The sequence below is a fragment of the Elephas maximus genome, chromosome 8 (assembly GCF_024166365.1).
Source record: "Elephas maximus indicus isolate mEleMax1 chromosome 8, mEleMax1 primary haplotype, whole genome shotgun sequence".
In the NCBI taxonomy this organism is placed as follows: Eukaryota; Metazoa; Chordata; class Mammalia; order Proboscidea; family Elephantidae; genus Elephas; species Elephas maximus.
The window spans coordinates 46,900,342-46,919,996 of NC_064826.1; the positions used below are offsets into that span (position 1 = coordinate 46,900,342).

Consider the following 19,655-nt stretch of genomic DNA (forward strand, 5'->3'; position numbering starts at 1 on the left):
TTTTTTTCTTCTATTTTATTTTGATGAGTAGGGTAGATTTTCTCCTTCGTGGTTACCTTATTGTTTACCTCTATTTTTCTAAATTTAAACCTAACTTTTATTTCTTTATTATATATATTTATTTTTAAAGATAATGTACATCACAATACAGTAAAATCTGCAAAAAGCTGGAACCTGTATAAAGTGGAAACGTGTCAGAGAAGGAAAACTTTTGAGACCCAGAAAACCACAAGGTAGTCCTACTGAGTTTCTGGCTCTCCCAGGTTTCACTGTATTTCCAGTTCAGACTCAGGAAGACAGGAAATGGCTTAACCTCATCAATCTTATGTATTTTTCTTTTCTCTGATAAAAAATTCTGGTTTTCAGTGATATTAATATAATTACTCATTTACTGTATCAAACAATACATGCATAACTTCCAGAAAAACAATACCAACATTATTACCAACAATGTGACTACAGAAACAGTTGCAGATCTTTTGTCTTTAGGGTATGACTTACTTAGGATATACAGTCAAATTGGAATGTTTCATCTTTGTGCAGTTGTGCACGAACTTGATGTATACTTATGTCCAATTGATTTACTTGTTTTTTAATTTTTAGCAATTACTTTTTATTTAATTTTATCTTACAATTAGTATTTACATGGTTCTAGAAGACATATTCGCTATGAGTCGGAACCGACTCAATGGCAATGAGTTTAGAAGACATAACTACAATACAAAGTATACTAAAAGAGTTCTAGCCTCTATTCCTGCTCGCTCCACCCTGATCCCTTCCTCTCCCTATACTAACTCTATTTTAAGGTTTACCCTTTCATTATATAGTGAAACCTGTGAAAGCCGGGACTCAGTGGGACTGCCTTGTTTTTCCGGGTCTCGTAAGTTTTCCACCTTTGACAGGGTACAGTCTTAACACTTTTCTGTGGCTTGTTTTGGTGGAGAATATTCGAGTTTTCCTTCTCTGACAGGTTTCTACCTTACACAGGTTCCAGCTTTCGTAGGTTTTACTGTATATGTCTTTTTTTATTTATAGTGTAGCTTTTGTAATTTATAAAGGTTTGTCTTTTTTGTTATTAATGGCTGTTCTTATATTTGTACCATTATGTAATACCCTTGTCCCTTCTTATTTTTTTAGTTTTGACTATTGTCTCTTGGTTCCATACTACAAGTGATTGAAATTAGCTAGTATCTTTTCTTCCTTCTTCCCTTCCTCTCAGCATCAATTTGACATAGTATCCTTCTATATTGTCCCCCCGCATCATGGCCTTTTATGCCTGACAACCTGGACTGCTTACAGTTCTCTAAATATTATTCACACTGTCTCCATGCCATCAGCAAGATTATGCTATTCATTTCTGAGTTTTTCTAATTCACTTAAAAATGAGTAACAAAATAGGATTGTGGTCTAATCTCTACAAACCCAAACCCAGTGCCATCGAGTCGATTCCGATTCATAGTGACCCTATAGGACGGAGTAGAACTGCCCCATAGATTTTCCAAGGAGCACCTGGTGGATTCGAACTGCCAACCCTTTGGTTAGCAGCCTAGCTCTTAACCACTATGTCACCAGGGTTTCCTAATCTCTACAAAGTTTTCCTAATTCACTTAAAAATGAATAACAGAATAGGGTGTGGTTTAATCCCTACAAATCCCCTGAAACATTCCTTGGGGTATGTTTCATTGACTTGAAAGTGTGTATCAATATCCAAAACAGAAAAATATGCCTTTAGGTGTTTGTATTAGTCGACATAGTATCAAACTCATGTTTATATAATATTTTCATAAAGTTAGTGATAACTTCATAGAAAAAAAAGCAAGCTTTATGACCTTGCTCAAGTTTCTCAGCCATCTTGAATTTTATTTCCTTTTTTTCCCCCACAGGCTGTGGATTATAATATATATTTCATAGGGTCATTGGGAGGATTAAATGAGCTAACATTCAAAGCACTTAGCAGAATATATGGTAATTGCTCAATAAATAAATGTTAAGCATTACTTTCAACAAGATATGAGAAGAATTATTAATTTTTGTTTTTCGTGTATTCATTCGCTTGGTAAATATTTATTGAGTACATTTATTTCATGAATTATTTACTCATTTAATAAATCTTTATTGAATGATTACTGTTTGCTAGGAAAACGCATGTATTCTTTCAACTCACTTATTCCACATGGGCTAGATCTTGGGGATATAGTGGTAAAAAAAAAAAAAATGAATATGGTCCCTACCTTAAAGAAACTTGCAGTCTTCTGTCTTACCAGAAGTCCGACAAAGTATGCAATTGCTAAGTTATCATTCCCCTCTTAGAATCACTACTTTGCTGGTGCTTGGCTTTCTGGGTCTCTGTGAGTCAGAATCAGCTTGACAGCACTTGGTTTGGTTTTTTGGTGTTTTTGGCTTTCTGGAAATAATTTTCTCATTTGACTACCTTACTGGATGTTCACGTCCTATTTAGCTTGAACTGCCATTGAAACGATAACTGCTGGGTTAAATTTTTCAGAATTTATTTGTACTTACCTTAAAAATTACAATTTGCTTTCCTGTCAAAACTCATGAAGTACTGAGCCAAAATGAATAATTAGCTACAAGGATACTGTTTGTAGATAAGGAAAAGTTATTTATGTCAACTGAATGTTTCCTGTTTTCCAGCCCTAACAAAATTTAGCTGACTGACACATTTTCTCATAGTGTCTTCGTAATCTTTCTAGCTTATTATTTTTATGTTCTAGGGGTCTATGTTTTATTGAATTGAAAACACATATCGATATTCAAAATAGAAAAAAAAAACCTCTTAAATGTTTCAGTTAGTCAAGATAATATCAGACTCATGTTTTATAATTTTCTCATAGTTAGCAGAAGCTAAAATGGAGAAACAGTAAGAAAATCTCAGAAACTTTAAAGCGTTAAGTTCTAAACCTCAGATGATGTATTCATACAGCCTTATGCTCAGACGTATAGAGAGATAGACAAGGGAGACAGACTCAACTCTGAGGAATAAGATATTTCAAAAAGTTTATGCAAGAGTTAGTTTTGTAAATGGAGACATTCGCTCAATCAATTGAATGGTATTTTCTACCTTTAAAAATGTATATAACATAAAATAAATAAAAAGCAGAGTTCTAATCTCAAATGTCCATACCAAAAAAAAAAACCCAAACTAAACCCTTTGTCGAGTCAATTCCGACTCATAGCACAACCCTATAGGACAGAGTAGAACTGCCCCCTAGGGTTTCCAAGGAGCAGCTGGTGGATTCAAACTGCCTGTCTTTTGGTTAGCAGGCAGGCTCTTAACCACTACGCCACCTGGTCCAGACAAGTAACATAAATGAGTGAAATAGCCTAGGTGTTTGTACAGGAGCATACACTGAATCAGTGGGGCAAAGGCGCTCCTCTTAAAGGGGCAGCCTCTTTTAGTGCCTCTGAAATTCAGCCTCTGCTAAATACCAGCTAACTGTTGTAGCATTGGAGTATGAGCCCAGTGTCATCAGATCTAGGTCCCTGGCTGGCACAAATGGTTTGACGCCATCTACTAACCTAAAGGCTGGCAGTGCAAACTTACCCAGTGGCTTCGTAGCAGAAAGGCCAACAATCTGCTTCCATAAAGATTACAGCCAAGAAAGCCTTATGGAGCAGTCCTACTCTGTACCACATGGGCTCGCCATGAGTCAGAATTGTCTCTATGGCAACAGGTTTGGGTTTGTTTTTGTTTTGTCATCAGATCTAATAATTTTTCAAGAGAACCTGAAAGTTCATTTTTTTTACGGGAAAATTTACCAGGGCTGCTTACCAATTTTTAAATATCGGCAACTAATTTTCTATTTTTTTAAATTGCACATACAAATAAAACACATCTGTGGGGTGTATTTATACTTTTGGCTACTAGTTTGCAACCTCTGGCATGAGATATATTCTTGTGACGTGGGTTAAAAGGTCTGTCTTACATGTTTTAAGAGATTTTAAATGCAATATTACCTTCTATTTCTTTTTCATTAACTGATGTATAAATTTTTACATATGGTTGCATATCTATAAACTGTTACAAACTATCAGTAATAACTGGAAATGTGGCATTTGCATGAAATGAGGCTATTTATGCTTGCCAGAGAAAACACTAAAATATTTTGTCATAGTCAATTTAGTGAACAAGAAACAGCTGTGTTTGGTGAAATGTTTGTTAGAATCTATTTTTTAATAATTTTTTTCACCCCTTTTTATTTTACTTTGCTTGGATATCAAGTGAAAAAAAAGTTAAAATTATATTTAATGAGATTATATAATTTTCTCTGCTTTTCCAAAAACTGAGACAAGCTAAGGGACTATATCTCTAAATGTCGGGAAAAAAAAACAGATTTCTCGGAAAACTGTGTTAATTTCTGAATATCCCACCCTTTTCTGAGGAAACTCCAGGATAATCTGTTATGTAATTGCCATGGGTAATAGTTATCCATCTGTGTTATGATTCAATTATAGTATTTCAAGAAATTTATAAGGTGACTAACTGGTTCATATTAGTTACTAACTTTAGGTTTAAATATAACACTTCATAATACCTATTTATTTATTTATTTTAAAACTTCTATCATCTTGCCCACTGAGAAGTTTCTCTTAGGATTCAAATATCCAGGTATTGGATTTTCTGCTTTCCTTGGTGATTTTAATCTCTTTGATACTTAAATTGACCTCACTAATCTAGTGGAGTTATTTACATTGAGTAACTGTGCGCTGAGTTATACATCCTTGGAGGTAGATCATGTTTAGTTAAGGACTTTCCCTGGGTGGCAAGCTATCAGGAGAAAATGGTTGACAAGTTTTCTATACAAAGGCTCATAATATTCCATTCCAAGCTGTATAGGGAATATGTATTCTCCATACACTCAACCAATCCATAAATCTCCTACAATCAATACCAGGTTTATGACCTCTTTTCTTTATACACACACCCTTCAAGCTGCTGGTGTTTCTTTCTATGTCCGACTTCTTTATATTCTTTTGGTGATGTCTTTGATGACCATTTTGGCCTAATTCACATGTCAATGTGGAGAGGAAAAGCCATACATTGAAATTTCCTTCTGTAATATGCTCAGCCCTTCATGCCACCCCCCACCCTGTACATAATGATAGATTCTTCAGACAAGTGTTGAGCAGCTGCATGTGCCATGTACTGTGCAAGGTCGTTAGAACTCAAAAATTGTGGCATCATCCCTACCTTTGGAGAGCTCCCCATTGCATGGAGGAGACAGACATTGAGCCAAGTGTTCCAAGTAAGGGATGTGTGAAATATGGTAGCCTCATTCATTTATTCATTCCTTAAATATTTTTGTATGTTTAAGTGTCAGGTAGTGTTCCGGGTGGTATCAGGATGCATCAAGTGAACAAAAGAGTCAAAGATATTCTGCTGTCAATGGAAACATTTGCTGAACACATACAAAGGAAGGGTTACATCAGGGTTATGAGGTTTGATCTCTATTTTCATGGCAAATAATAATTTTAGTGCCCAAAATATAATGGTTTTTATACACTAGCAATGAACAATCCAAAAATGAAATTAAGAAAATGATATCATTTACAATAGAATCAAAAATAGTAAAATACTTAGGAATAAGTTTAACAACAACTAAACAGCTTGCCCAAATACGCTGCCAGGATTTACAGCCCCCTTACCAGTGACTAAGGGAAACCCTGGTGGCGTAGTGGGTAAGTGCTACAGCTGCTAACCAAGACGTAGGAAGTTCAAACCTGCCAGGCGCTCCTTGAAAACTCCATGGGGCAGTTCTACTCTGTCCCATAGGGTCGCTATGAGTCGGAATTGACTTGATGGCACTCGGTTTGGTTTTGGGTTTTTTGGTTACCAGAGACTGTATGAAGAACAGGGCATCAGGATTGGAGGAAGACTCATTAACAACCTGTGTTGCACAGATGGCACAAAGTGAAGAGGACTTGAAGCACTTACTGAAGAAGATCAAAGATCACAGCCTTCAGTATGGATTACTCCTCAACATAAAGAAAAAAAAATCCTCACAACTGGACCAATGAGCAACATCATGATAAACGGAGAAAAGACTGAAGTTGTCAAGGATTTCATTTTACTCGGATCCACAATCAACACCCACGGAAGCAGCATTAAAAGAATCAAAACACATATTGCATTGGACAAATCTGCTGCAAAGGACCTCTTTAAAGTGTTGAAAAGCAAAGATGTCACCTTGAAGACTAAGGTGCACCTGACCCAAGCCATGTTATTTTCAATTGCATCATATGCATGTGAAAGCTGAACAAAGAATAAGGAAGACCGAAGAAGAATTGACGCCTTTGAATTGTGGTGTTGGTGAAGAATATTGAATATACCATGGGCTGCCAAAAGAACAAACAAATCTGTCTTGGAAGAAGTATAGCCAGAATGCTCCTTAGAAGTGAGGATGGAGAGACTATAGCTCACATACTTCAGACATGTTGTCAGGAGGGATCAGTACCTGGAGAAGGACATCATGCTTGGTAAAGTACAGGGTCAACAGAAAAGAGGAAGACCCTCAATGAGATGGATTGACATAGTGGCTGCAACAATGGGCTCAAGCATAATAATGATTGTAATGATGGTGCAGGACTGGGCAGTGTTTCGTTCTGTGGTACATAGGGTTGCTGTGAGTCGGAACCTAACAACAATATCAGTGAATTAGTAAGAATGGAACTCAAACATCCCCGTTTCAGTTCTCTAGCTTCCATTTTATGGTATCAGTGAGGAAGTTCAAGTTGCAGCCTTGGGTTTTTGTTCTTTTTTAAAGAACGTTTCTGCGATTAACAGTGAAAATCTTCATTGTCCCTCACTTCTCTGCCTGCTGGAAGAGAAAGTGAGGGCACTGCTACAGCACACCCACTGCTGGTATTGGTGTCCCCCTCCCAGGACAACTCCACACGAAATAAATTGTTACCTATGAATACTAGGGGGTCAGCGGTAGATTTCTCACCTTCCACGTGGGAGACCTGGGTTTGATTCCCAAGGAGTGCACCTCATGTGCAGCCACTACTCTTTTGTCCATGGAGGCTTGTGTGTTGCTGTGTTCTGAACAGGTTTCAGTGGCGCTTCCAGACTAAGATGATCTAGGAAGAAAGGCTGGCAATCTACTTCCAAAAATCAGTAAATGAAAACCTTATCGATCGCAGTGTTTCAATCCATAGCCAATCATGGGGATGGCACAGGACTGGGCAGTGTTTCCTTCCTTTGTGCATGGGATAGTCATGAGTTGGGGGCTGACTCCACCACAGCTAACAACAGCGACTAACAAGAATACTAGAAAGGGCAGAAGCATCTTCAAAACAGGAAGGTGGGCACCAGAAGTCCCAAACTTCCTTTGTGTAGGGAGCTGTTTTGTTGCTTACCTGAAACCTCACAGCCTAGAGCTGGGGTAAAACAGCTGAGAGAGGAGGTGTTGCACCCCACCTTTGAGCCTGGGACCGAGGCCTGAAAGGTGGGCACTCACTGTTACTTAGTAGTATGGAAAGCAACTGGGCCTGGGCATCAACCTTGCTGTTCTCCGGGCTCACCCAGATTTAGGACAGGGTCAGTGGTTTTGGTCTCTAATCAACAGAGTAGGATGGACAGTTGACCAGCTGTGGACATCTTCATACATTTATAACCCTGCATGAGAGAAGCCCTGGTCTCTAAGGGCCCTGGCTCCATTTCAGGTTTCTCACTGCCTAAACCCCATCAAGGAGCCCTGGTGGTACAGTGGTTAAGCACCTGGCTGCTAACCTAAAGGTCGGTGGTTTAAACCCACCAGCTGCTCCGCAGGAGAAAAGATCTGGTGATCTGCTCCCATAAAGATTGTGGTTGTTAGGTGCCATCGAGTCGGGTCCGACTCATAGTGACCCTATGCACAACATAACGAAATACTGCCTGGTCCTGGGCCATCCTTATAATCGTTGTTGTGCTTGAGCTCATTGTTGCAGCCACTGTGTCAATCCACCTCGTTGAGGGTCTTCCTCTTTTCCACTGACCCTGTACTCTGCCAAGCATGATGTCCTTCTCTAGGAACTGATCCCTCCTGACAACATGTCCAAAGTATGTAAGACACAGTCTCGCCATCCTTGCCTCTAAGGACCATTCTGGTTGTACTTCTTCCAAGACAGATTTGTTCGTTCTTTTGGCAGTCCATGGTATATTCAATATCCTTCACCAACACCACAATTCAAAGGCTTCAATTCTTCTTCCATCTTCCCTACTCATTGTGCAATTTTCACATGCATATGATGTGATTGAAAATACCTTGGCTTGAGTCAGGCGCACCTTAGTCTTCAAGGTGACATCTTTGCTCTTCAACACTTTAAAGAGGTCCTTTGCAGCAGATATACCCAATGCAATGCGTCTTTTAATTTCCCGACTACTACTTCCATGGCTGTTGATTATGGATCCAAGTAAAATGAAACCCTTGACAGCTTCAATCAACTTCAGCCTTTCCTCCGTTTATCATGATGTTGCTCATTGGTCCAGTTGTGAGGATTTTTGTTTTCTTTATGTTGAGGTGCAATCCATACTGAAGGCTGTGGTCTTTGATCTTCATTAGTAAGTGCTTCAAGTCCTCTTCACTTTCAGAGAGCAAGGTTGTGTCATCTGCATAATACAGGTTGTTAACGAGCCTTCCTCCAATCCTGATGCCCCGTTCTTCTTCATATAGTCCAGCTTCTCATATTATTTGCTCAGCATACAGATTGAATAGGTATGGTGAAAGAATACAACCCTGACGCACACCTTTCCTGGCTTTAAACCAATCAGTATGCCCTTGTTCTGTCTGAACGACTGCCTCTTGATCTATGTAAAGCTTCCTCATGAGCACAGTTAAGTGTTCTGGAATTCCCATTCTTTGCAATGTTATCCATAGTTTGTTATGATCCACACAGTTGAATTTCTTTGCATAGTCAATAAAACACAGGTAAACATCCTTCTGGTATTCTCTGCTTTCAGCCAGGATCCATCTGACATCAGCAATGATATCCCTGGTTCCACATCCTCTTCTGAAACTGGCCTGAATTTCTGGCAGTTCCCTGGATTACAGCCTTGGAAACCCTATGGGGCAGTCCTCTTCTGTCCTGTAGGGTTGCTATGAGCAGGATTGGGCAGAGACACAGCCTGGAACAGAATTCTACCTAAGCCATACTGCTCCCTATCCCCGTACTCCTCTGATTCCTGTTTTGTGACTTTATTCATTCCACTGGTTTTAACCTGGCTGTTTCCTGACTCTGATTATGTTCTGACCCTTATGTGAATGCCTTTCATAGCTTTGACCCAGTTAGGCCCTTTGCTCTTAACCATTTGTTCACCCTTTGAAGTTCTTAAAAAGGCATCTGGATTTTAGTCTGGCTCATTTCCTGCTTCCGAGACTCACAGCCTCTCCTACACTACCACCATTTCTTCCCATGATCTTTGGAGTTTGGGAGAAGTCATTTTAAACAAGTGTTAAGTGATTGTTAGAGTTCCAATCAATTGCAGTTTCACTGTGACAAACATGAGGGTTTTGAAGAGAATTACATTCATTGGCATGTATGTGCTTAGGCATGATTTTTATTAATTTGGCCTTACATGTTATCTTACAATTACTTTAACTTTGAAGTCTTACATATAGCTAAACACCTGCATTACGCATCCACAATGTCCGTTGCATTTGGTACCTTAACTCTTAGGAGGCCCTGTTTGCCTTCTTTTGGCCTTTTCCTCACATTCCTGTGGTTGGCCACCAAAGGAGGAACAATACAGCTGTGAGGGAATAGTCCCAGATCTCTCTGCTCATCCTGTGAGCCTTGGCAAAGAAAAAAAGGTGGCCAGCTTTGTACGGCATGTGCTTTTCCAAACCTACTGCTGGCTAATGCCCAGGCCAAGTTACCTTGCTCAGTTCTTCATTTTACATCTACCTTCTTTGACAGATAAGTTGGAGTGCAAGTGAGTGAATCAGCAAGAGTTCTTTCAACTATAATCATTGGTTTTAAGATAAGCTAAAGTCAAAAAAATTTAATGAACATTATTGAGAATTTACAAGATACCAAGCTACATGCTGTGAAACGAAAATGAATACAGCAGGATTCTTCTGATCAAAGATCATACAGCCTAATGGGGAAGACATGTTTAAACATATGTTGATAATAGTGTATGATCTGTGCAACAACAGATGCATCTAAAAGTACAGACGCATTACAGAGAAAGAACTAATCGATTCTGTCTAAAAGTATCATTTGAAGAATGCACAGGTAGTAACCCCTGAGATATTTTAAAAGAAGAGTAAATGTCCTCCAAATGGACAAGGGGGAGAAGAAATTGCAGATAGGGGACTAGAACATACAAAGACATGATATGGTTTGGGAACCATACCTGATATGGTATAATAGTAGTTTTCTACTACTGCCATAACAAATTATCACAAATTTAGCAGCTTAAGCAACACAAACTTATTATCTTACAGTTCTGTAGGTCAGAAGTCCAACATGGGTCTCACTGGTCTAAAATCAAGATGTAAGCAGGGATACTTTCTTTTCTGGAGGTTATAGGGACGAATCCATTTCTTCACTTTTTCCAGCTTCTAGAGGCTTCTTGTATTCCTTGGCTCAGGCCTCCTTCATATTCGAAGTCAGCATTGGTGAGTCAAATGTTGAGTCTTTCTCACACTTAACATCTCTCCTCCTTCCATCTCATCCCTCTAACCCAGCTGGGAAAGAGTCTCTGCTTTTAAGGACTCACATGATTAGGACACATGGGAAATCCAGGCTACTCTCCCCATCTCAAGTTCCGTAAGCTTAATCATTTCTGCAAAGTGCCTTTTGCCATGTAAAGTAGCATATTCACAGGTTCTAGGGATTCATACATGAACATCTTTGGGAGGCCATTATTCTGCCTGCCATAGGAAATAGAATTGGTATTGAACCAACCAACTCACTGCTATCAAGTCAATTTCAACTCATAGCTACCCTATAGGACAGAGTAGAACTGCCCCATAGGGTTTCCAAGGCTGTAAATCTTTATGGAAGCAGACTGCCACATCATTTCCTCACGGAGCGGCTGGTGGGTTCAAACGACCAACCTTTAGGGTAGCAGCTGAGCACTTTAACCACTGTGCCACCAGGACTCCCTATAATTGGTATTACAGAACTGAAATGATCCTGGGAGGTTTGGAGGGAAAGGAGACAATTTTGGAAAGGGAGGCAGCTGCCAGATAATAAATGCTGTCAAATTTAGGCTTTCTCCCAAACCATGCCAACCATTTCTCAGGATGAAGTAAAACCAGTAGGTGATGTTCAATGAAGCAACAAGAATAGGGTAAGATAATAACTGTGGCCACCTTGAACAGATTCTGGTTGCTCTGCAGACACCTACACAAGCACCTAATTGTTTCCTCATGCTGATCCCTCTCCAGAGAAGTTCACTTGGTAAAAGCTCTTACTGAGCTTTTACTTGCCTTGGAATGTCCTAGAATTTCAATTTTTGAAATTTTTTCCATATTATTACATGTCATCCATGAATCATGAACTCTTGTTAAACCTTTATCTCTAGAGTAAATGTTTCCTTCCAGTCACAATTATCAACAAGGCAATTCAGAAACACAAGTATCTATTGTCAAATCATGTTTGTGAACTTATGACATTTTATCTAACCTTTCATTGTGTATATTCTTTGACAATTTAAGATTGGGCCTTCTGTTAGTGCATTTTTAAAACATGACACATTTGGTTTCTGTACTCATTTGTATCATGTAGTATAAAAATGCAGCCATTTTTTCCATGCTTGATGCTGTTGATGAGTGAAGCATTTTCATCTACTAGAACTGAGTCTGAAGTTTCTAACTAGAGATAAACCTGTTTAACGAGACGGCCTACTCTTTGACAGATATGTCACTTTTTGATGAATTTTAACAACAGATTTTGACTTTTTATTTTTATAAAGGTTAAAATCCATTCTTCAGAGTTTGGTCTTTTCTTTCTAAGAGAGACTTCTATTTAAATAGAGGAGACTGTCTTTCCAAGCTAGCTGAAATAACAGAAAGTTTATCAAACGCTTTTACTGAATGTCTACGGTATAACGTTTTTCAATTTATGTAATGTAGACTGCAAAGACATATCAGGTATTTTGCTCTGTCAGCTTTCTTTACAGGCTCTTAGGTGTGAAAGACAGCATGGTCAGTGGAGTGATGGAGACAGCACATAGAGAAGGAAACGTCTCTAGCCTTCCTATTTTTTCTATGCCCATAAAACCTGCCATCATGGATTGTTGGCCCACCCACCATTACACTTCAAGCCATGATAGTTTAAAATGGGACTCCATTTAGGGCAAATACAACTGAGTATTTGCTAAGCCAGAGCTAGAATCTGGCTGCATCTGTCACTAAGATCTGACCACAGCACTGCCCATATCAAAATTCTGCTCTGATTCCCCAATTTTTACGGTAATGGTATTCAAGCATATACTAATAGCCTTTTATTATTAAAAGCAGTACATCTGCATTGGAGAAAATTAGAAAATGCGGACAAGCAAAAATAAAAATAAAAAAGCATCACATTCTTACCACCCAGAAAAGCCATTTTAACATCTTAGTTTTTATTCTATGGCTCTCAATATATTCACATACTCATATGTAAAATAAGATCATATTCTACGTACGGCTATTCCTTTCTGATACAAGATGTGTCACTTCACTTTCTGTCTTCCCTGCACCAGACCTGGAATCAATCATTTCTCTGAGACTTGGTGTCATTTTTTTTTTCCAAGTGGGAAATGAAATTAGAGACCACAAACTGGGTACTAGGTGTACTCATTATTGCCGGTGTGATGTTATTTCTAGACTATGTTAATGGACAAAGTTAGGAACTATATTTTTTTAAGTCATGACGTTCATATTGCTATTTACGGTTCGATTTTAACATTAGTTTTTCACTTAGTTTTCTTGATTATATAATTATACATCTTTTACAGTATGCTAAAAATCTTGACTCCTAATACAGTTTACATGTTTTATTTTAACAGTTTTATTTAGATATAACTTGCATACCATAAAGTTCACCGATTTTAAGTGTACAATTCAATGATTTTTAGTGTACACAGAGTTTTACAACCATCACCTCCTGTAAGTGTAAAACATTTCCACCACCCCCAAAAGAAATCTCCTGTCTTTTTTATTATAGCCATTCTTATGGATGTTAAATTGTCTCTAGTTGTGGTTTGGACTTGGTATGACAAGACCTTGTCTGATTTTTTAAAATCTCTGTGGAGAGTAGATGGGAAATGACCCTGAGTGGAACAGGGGAACTAATTGGGAGGTTATTGTAGTAGTTCAGACAAGAGATGCTGTGACTTGGACTAGTAGAAACACGGAAGGGAGAGGAAAGGAATTCAAGTATATGGGAGGTAAAATCAACAGGGCATTCAAGCACAAATTTTTTCTTTAGTTCTACATTTTGGTGCAATGACAGTAGCAATTCAGTTAAAATCAAATCTATTACAAATGTTCATTGCATTATTGTTTTAATAAGGTAAAACTTTAGTATCTGATATGTTATAATTGTGTATTAAATATTTATCACCTAATTCAGAGAGTAAGTCAAAAGCTCATTTACCAGTAATGAAAAAGGAATAAATAATACCTCTTTGTGCATGGGATAAATTTTTCAGGCTTCATTGACAGTAGAGATGGAGGCATTTTGGTACAGGGGAGTGAGCATGGGTTTTTGGAGCTGTGCAGACCTAGGTTTAAGTCTTGACTCTGCCTTTAATACCTCTGCAATCTTGAACAAATTACTTTTCTAAACATTAGCTTAAAATGGAGATAATAACCCTTTCTTCACAAAATATTTTTGAAAATGAAATAACTGATGTGCAACATTTGATCATAATAGATGTTTAATAATCATTAGTTCTCTCAACTTATAGTCATCCTAATGACCTACACTATTCGGATTGTTTGCTAAAGTAAGTTTTTTAGAATTGGAAGAGACCTTAAATATCATTTAACCCAATTCTCTCAAATTATAGATGAAGAAATCAGGCCACTGGAGGTGAAAAGACTTGCCCAAGAACACAGTGCTTACTGGATGCACAGGAGAACTATAACTGTTTTCTCTAGACACCAAACATTCTTCCCATATACCACATTGCCTCGTATATTTCCTCTCTAGTATTTAGCTAAAAGATTGTATAAGATACTTGTATAACCATTTTATCTCCTGATTAATGCATAAAATGTAATGGCTAACAGTGATCTTGTGTTCTTCTGCTAGTTACATGCTATGGGAAAACTTCCTGCAACCAGAATGGCAGAGTTAAAGGCCAAGTATACCTTGCTACATGATACCGTGATAAGGTATGCTCTTTACCGACGTGGGAACAGCTTTTATCATACTTACATTTCTTACTTGTGATGGGACCTGTATTGGCTTGTGTTTTCCCCAAAAGCATACCCTGAGCCAAGGATTTGAGTTCAAGTTGTTTGAGAAATGATACCAGAAAGCACAATGAGAGAGTGGCAAAGTGAGAGAGGGAACCAATTGAGGGTGTGTTAATCTGTGAGTTAACACTTTGGGCAACTGGGGTTCAGTCTCACTGAGGACCCTCTAAGTAACTGTGTAGAACTCGCCTCAGGATTTTCCAGAGTAAGGGACCTGGAATATTGGCCCACCAGTCCATCCCTTTGAGCAGGCCAGGAAAGCTCCTGTGGCCAGAGAAAGCACACATGTAGGTATGTATGATAACTGTCCTCTGAAGCTACAGGTGATCTCCAGAATGGGCCAGGGGATTTGGGGTGGGCACTAACAGTGTCTCCTACAGGTCATTCTTGCAGAATTCTTTTTTCCAACCTCTCTTCACCACTTAGAAACGTAGATTCTATGATAACCCCAGCCTCCTTCTGCAGAGACTTCTGTCTTTACCTCTTACCTCTACCTCCTACTCCAGGCTCGTAATCTCAGCCAAGTTCCAGTCAGAAGCATATCTAAAAAATAGCTTTCACTGAATAATTCAACAGTGTTTCCTGAGTACCTGCTATGAGCCAGTGGGAATCGAGGGGGAAGGGGACTAAAGAAAGAAGGGGAAACCTGTTCTGCTGGCATTCCTTACCACTCACAAGCCTCTTTGTTCCCTTTACGTCACCTCCTTTCTCATGGTGTCTCCATCAAAAGCTAAGAAGAGACAGCAATGGTTAAAAATTCCATTCTGCCATTCCCCAGCCACCCTCTCCCCTAAATCTCCAACCATTGCCCCTACTTCTTTTCTTGTCCAAAGTCCATTAGCTATTTTGAAAATAGAAATAGAAAGGAAGAGTGAATGACTGGGAGAAGAGCAGAATTAAGTCCCTATCCAGACTTCATTTACACCCCATGCTTATGCGGATCTATCCAGGTTTCTAACAGCCCTCCAAATTCCCCAGCCTTAGTTCCCCTTCCACCCCATCCACAAGCAACTCCTCACCTTCACTCCTAATTGAGATTCCATTCCCCATGTTTGGTTCTCACTGGCAGTGTGTACTCATCATTCTGAAGACTCAGAAACTTGAAGGCTTTAGATGGAAAGTCTGGGGTCACCTTTTTCACATACCTTGCACTGCGTAACTGGGAGAACCCTCCATGCAGTTCTCAGGGATTCCCTCCAAGCCTTAATGCAGATACAGTGCTTCCCATCCTCTGGGTAGCTTTAGTCCAGACCCAGCAGTCTCGCAGGGTGCTCTGACTTGGTTTCCTTCTCTCCTGGCCCACAGGTCAGCTCCCTGGGCCCACAGGGCAGAGAGCAGCACAGTGAACAAGGCCATGGCAATCTCCTGCTTCCAGGTTGCTTTACAAAACCATTAAATCCCTCTGTCACCCACATTTTACCTCCTCTTGACCCCTTAGTTCCTTCTCTTGCCATTACCAACAGCCACTACTCTCTATCACTCCCAATTTCTTATGGATGGGAAAGGCATGAAGCTGTGGAGTCTCCATTCTTGTAGCTGGCCCTACAGCAGGGCAGACATAGTATGGAAAAACTGAACTGAAACAGAATGTGTTTTCCACTGAAACCTCGTTATGAGTTGTTAGATTCTCTTATTTTGACACTCTATTTCAAGAACCAAAAGAGCCAAAACAAAACCTGTTGCCATGGAGTTAATTCTGACTCATAGCAACCCTATAGGACAGAGTAGAACTGCCCCATAGGGTTTCCAAGGCTGTAATCTTTATGTCAGCAGACTGTCATATCTTTCTCCCATGGAGCGGCTGGTGTGTTTGAACTGTCAACCTTTCAGTTAGCAGCCGAGCGCTTAACCACTGCTGCTCCAGGGCTCCTCCTATTTCAAGAACATGTGGGTAAATTGGTATTTTTGTTCTGGCTGGAACCCTACTACCTTGCCCACTTCCATCCTGTGAGAAAACAGGCACTATGCCACATGCCAATGCCTTATAATCCTATAGCTGAAAGCTGTCATAGTAAGGAGATTAGATAACTTTGGATGTACAAAACATATTAGCATTTAAGGAAATTGAATTGTGGGAGAATAACTCCAGCTTTCATTCGTGGAAATTATATGTGTTGTCATTATAGTTGTGGTTGTTGTTGCTATTTGATACCTGGCATTGTTTCGGGAACATAGTATGTCCCAATAAATGTTTCACTGGACGCTATTGAGCAATGACTTATTTGACTAAGCCTGAGGAAGTGAATGGAGCTGGTAACTTCAGTTAAGACAGCCTTGATCAAGTCACTGGGCATCTTTGCAAATGAGCTGAAACCTGAAGTTCTTGGTGAGGAAATGTGGTAGGAAGAGTGGTACAGCATGGGAGCTGCACCAAAAGAGAGTGCTGGCTTCAAAACAGGAAATGGCAAGGATTGTGCTTCTGAACAGGAGAAGTAGCTAATGTGATTTTCTGAAAAAAAGTAATTGTAGTCACTGTAAGGTTGGAGCTAGCTTGCAAAATCAGCAGTAGGTTTTAGAAGATACTGAAGATTCCATCAAATACAATTTCAATGTTCATTTGAATCTGCCTCTAGCCTGATGCTTAGCCTCTTTCCCCAGATTGAGCCAAGGTCATAAACTACAACTGGGAGTCCCAGAATGCCTGCTGTTGTGGCAGTCAAGTCCAGCTTTAGCCAGGCATTGAAGTTAGGATCAATCAGAAATCTGTAAACTAATTTATGCCCATACTTTCGTAGGGGATTTTTTCCGTTCCTAGTTTCCTAGTGACATGTCTTTAGAAACATTTTGTCTTTTCTTAACTCACTTAGGGGAAAAGGATTTTCCTACAATCGGGCCAGGAGAATTCAAGAATCAGCGAGAGCCAAGGTTACTGGGGGCAGATCAAGGAGGAACCCTCTCTTCTCCTTATCACTCCTCCCCTGAAAGTCCAGATCATTCTTCATCAGATTTATCCCTTCTCTGTCATCTCCCATCATCTTGGTCTAGAAATCAGTGGTAGCACTTGCCACCTGGGATTCCAGCTACCTCTTTAAGTATGTTCCCCTCTGCTCGATTGTGAGCTACTTGAGGCCAGGGACTGAGCCTTATTTTCCTGTGGCACATAGCACAATGCTTGGCACAAATATATTCACTGAATTGAAATGAACCCAGGAAAGGATGGAACAGGGAGCAACTGTAGATATGCTCCCTGCCCTCCTCACTAGGCCCCTACAGGAGATAGTAAGGGCGTATAAGAGCATATGCGTCTCATCGTATAAATCTGTTTTTATTAACCAGCACACAAGAGTCAGAGGTCCAGCTGCTACAGGATGCCAAACGTTTCACTGAGCAAATAGAACAGCAGCAGTTTCTCCTGCAGCAAGCTGAAAATTTTCCAGAGGCATTCAACACAGAGGTCTCCAAAATGAGAGAACAACTTCTCAAGTATCAAAATGAATATAATGCTGTGAAGGAAAGAGAGTATCATAACCAGTACAGGTTAAACAGGTAAGTACACAATTCTCTCAAGTGCACTGAAGACAGATACGAGCAAAGCTGTTTCCACGTAAATAAAATGAAAAGAATTAGACTAAATTAGGAAGTAATTTGAGGTATATGAGATAGCAATGTTAGATAGCAATGTTAAGATGATTACAAGTCTAGTTCTTTCCTTGGTTCCCTAGAATGAGCAGTCACTGAGAAAGAAGGCTTCACAAATTCAGGAAAAAACAAAGCTCGGGTGACAGGGAGATGCCTCGGGAAACAGAGATCCCTGCTGTGTTTTCTGTGTGTCAAGAGAGTCATAAGCATTGCGAGCTGCGCCAAAGAATACACTCGAGGAAACAAGGGCTTAGCACACACTCTGGCCCCACCTCTGCCCTGACTGTGGCCCCATATCCTTCTTTGCAGAACGAGAGCACCTGTCTCCATGGCGATTGTTTTTCCTCACATAAATACACACTTTCCAAATACCTGAGTTGAGGGCCATCTCTGGCTCACTCTATCCTTCTAATCTAGGAACAGGACCACATATTAACCTTGTTCTCCTATTACTAAACTATTTCTTAGGATTGAGGAAGGAAACTACATCCTTTTGGAAAAGAAACTTCACTTATCAAGTCTGTTGTTATTAGGTGTCGTCGAGTTGGTTCCAACTCATGGTGACTTTATATACAACAGAATAAAACGCTGCTGCGTCCAGCGCCATTCTCACAGTCATTGCTGTGTTTGAGCCCAACATTGTAGCCACTGTGTCAGTCCATCTTGTTGAGGATCTTCCTCTTTTTCGCTGACCCTCTACTTTACCAAGCATGATGTCCTTTTCCAGGGACTGATCCCACCTTTTAACATGTCTAAAGTACATGAGATGAAGTCTCACTATCCTCACTTCTAAGAGCGCTCTGGCTGTATTTCTTCCAAGAAAGATTTGTTCATTCTTCCAGCAGTCCATGGTATTCTCAGTAATCCTCGGCAACGCCACAATTTAAATGCATCAGCTCGTCTTTGCTCTTCCTTATTCATTGTCCAGCTTTTGCGTGCACATGAGGTGAGTGAAAATGCCATGGCTTGGGTCCGGCGCACCTTAGTCTTAGTGCTTTTTAACACTTTAAAAAGGTCTTTTGCACAGATTTCCCAATTCAATACATTATTTGATTTCTTGACTGCTGCTTCTATGGGTGTTGATTGTGAATCTAAGTAAAGTGAAATCCTTGACAACGTCAGTATTTTCTCCGTTTATCATGATGTTGCTTATTGGTCCAGTTGTGAGGATTTTTGTTTTCTTTATGTTGATATGTAATTCATACTGAAGGCTGTGGTCTTTGATCTTCATCAGTAAGTTCTTCAAGCCGTTTTCACTTTCACCAAACAAGGTTGTGTCACCTGCATAATGCAGGTTGTTAATGAGTCTTCCACTAATCCTGATGCCTCTTTCTTCTTCACATAGTCCAGCTTCTCAGATTATTTGCACAGCATACAAATTGAATAGGTATGGTGCAAGGATACAACCCTGACTCACACCTTTCCTGATTTTGCACCACATAGTATCCCCTTGTTCTGTTCAAATGACTGCCACTTAGTTTATGTACAGGTTCCTCATGAGCACAATTAAGTGTTATGGAATTCCCATTCTTTGCAATGTTATCCATAATTTCTTATGATCGGCACAGTTCAATGCCTTTGCATTAAACATCTTTTTGGTATTCTCTGCTTTCAGCCAAGGTCCATCCGACATCAGCAATGATATTGCTCTTCTGAATC

At 39.7% G+C, this 19,655-nt stretch overlaps 1 protein-coding gene across 3 annotated transcripts in view; it reads left to right on the forward strand.

Annotated features, from left to right (window-relative positions):
- The window catches only part of CCDC146 (coiled-coil domain containing 146), a 177,164-nt gene that overhangs the window by 90,754 nt on the left and 66,755 nt on the right, over positions 1-19,655 (forward strand). For all 3 annotated transcript variants that reach the window (XM_049893077.1, XM_049893079.1, XM_049893078.1), the window contains exons 3-4: positions 14,251-14,333; positions 17,694-17,903. In XM_049893077.1, the coding sequence (XP_049749034.1) occupies positions 14,251-14,333; positions 17,694-17,903 (293 nt within the window). The remainder of the gene's footprint in view (positions 1-14,250; positions 14,334-17,693; positions 17,904-19,655) is intronic.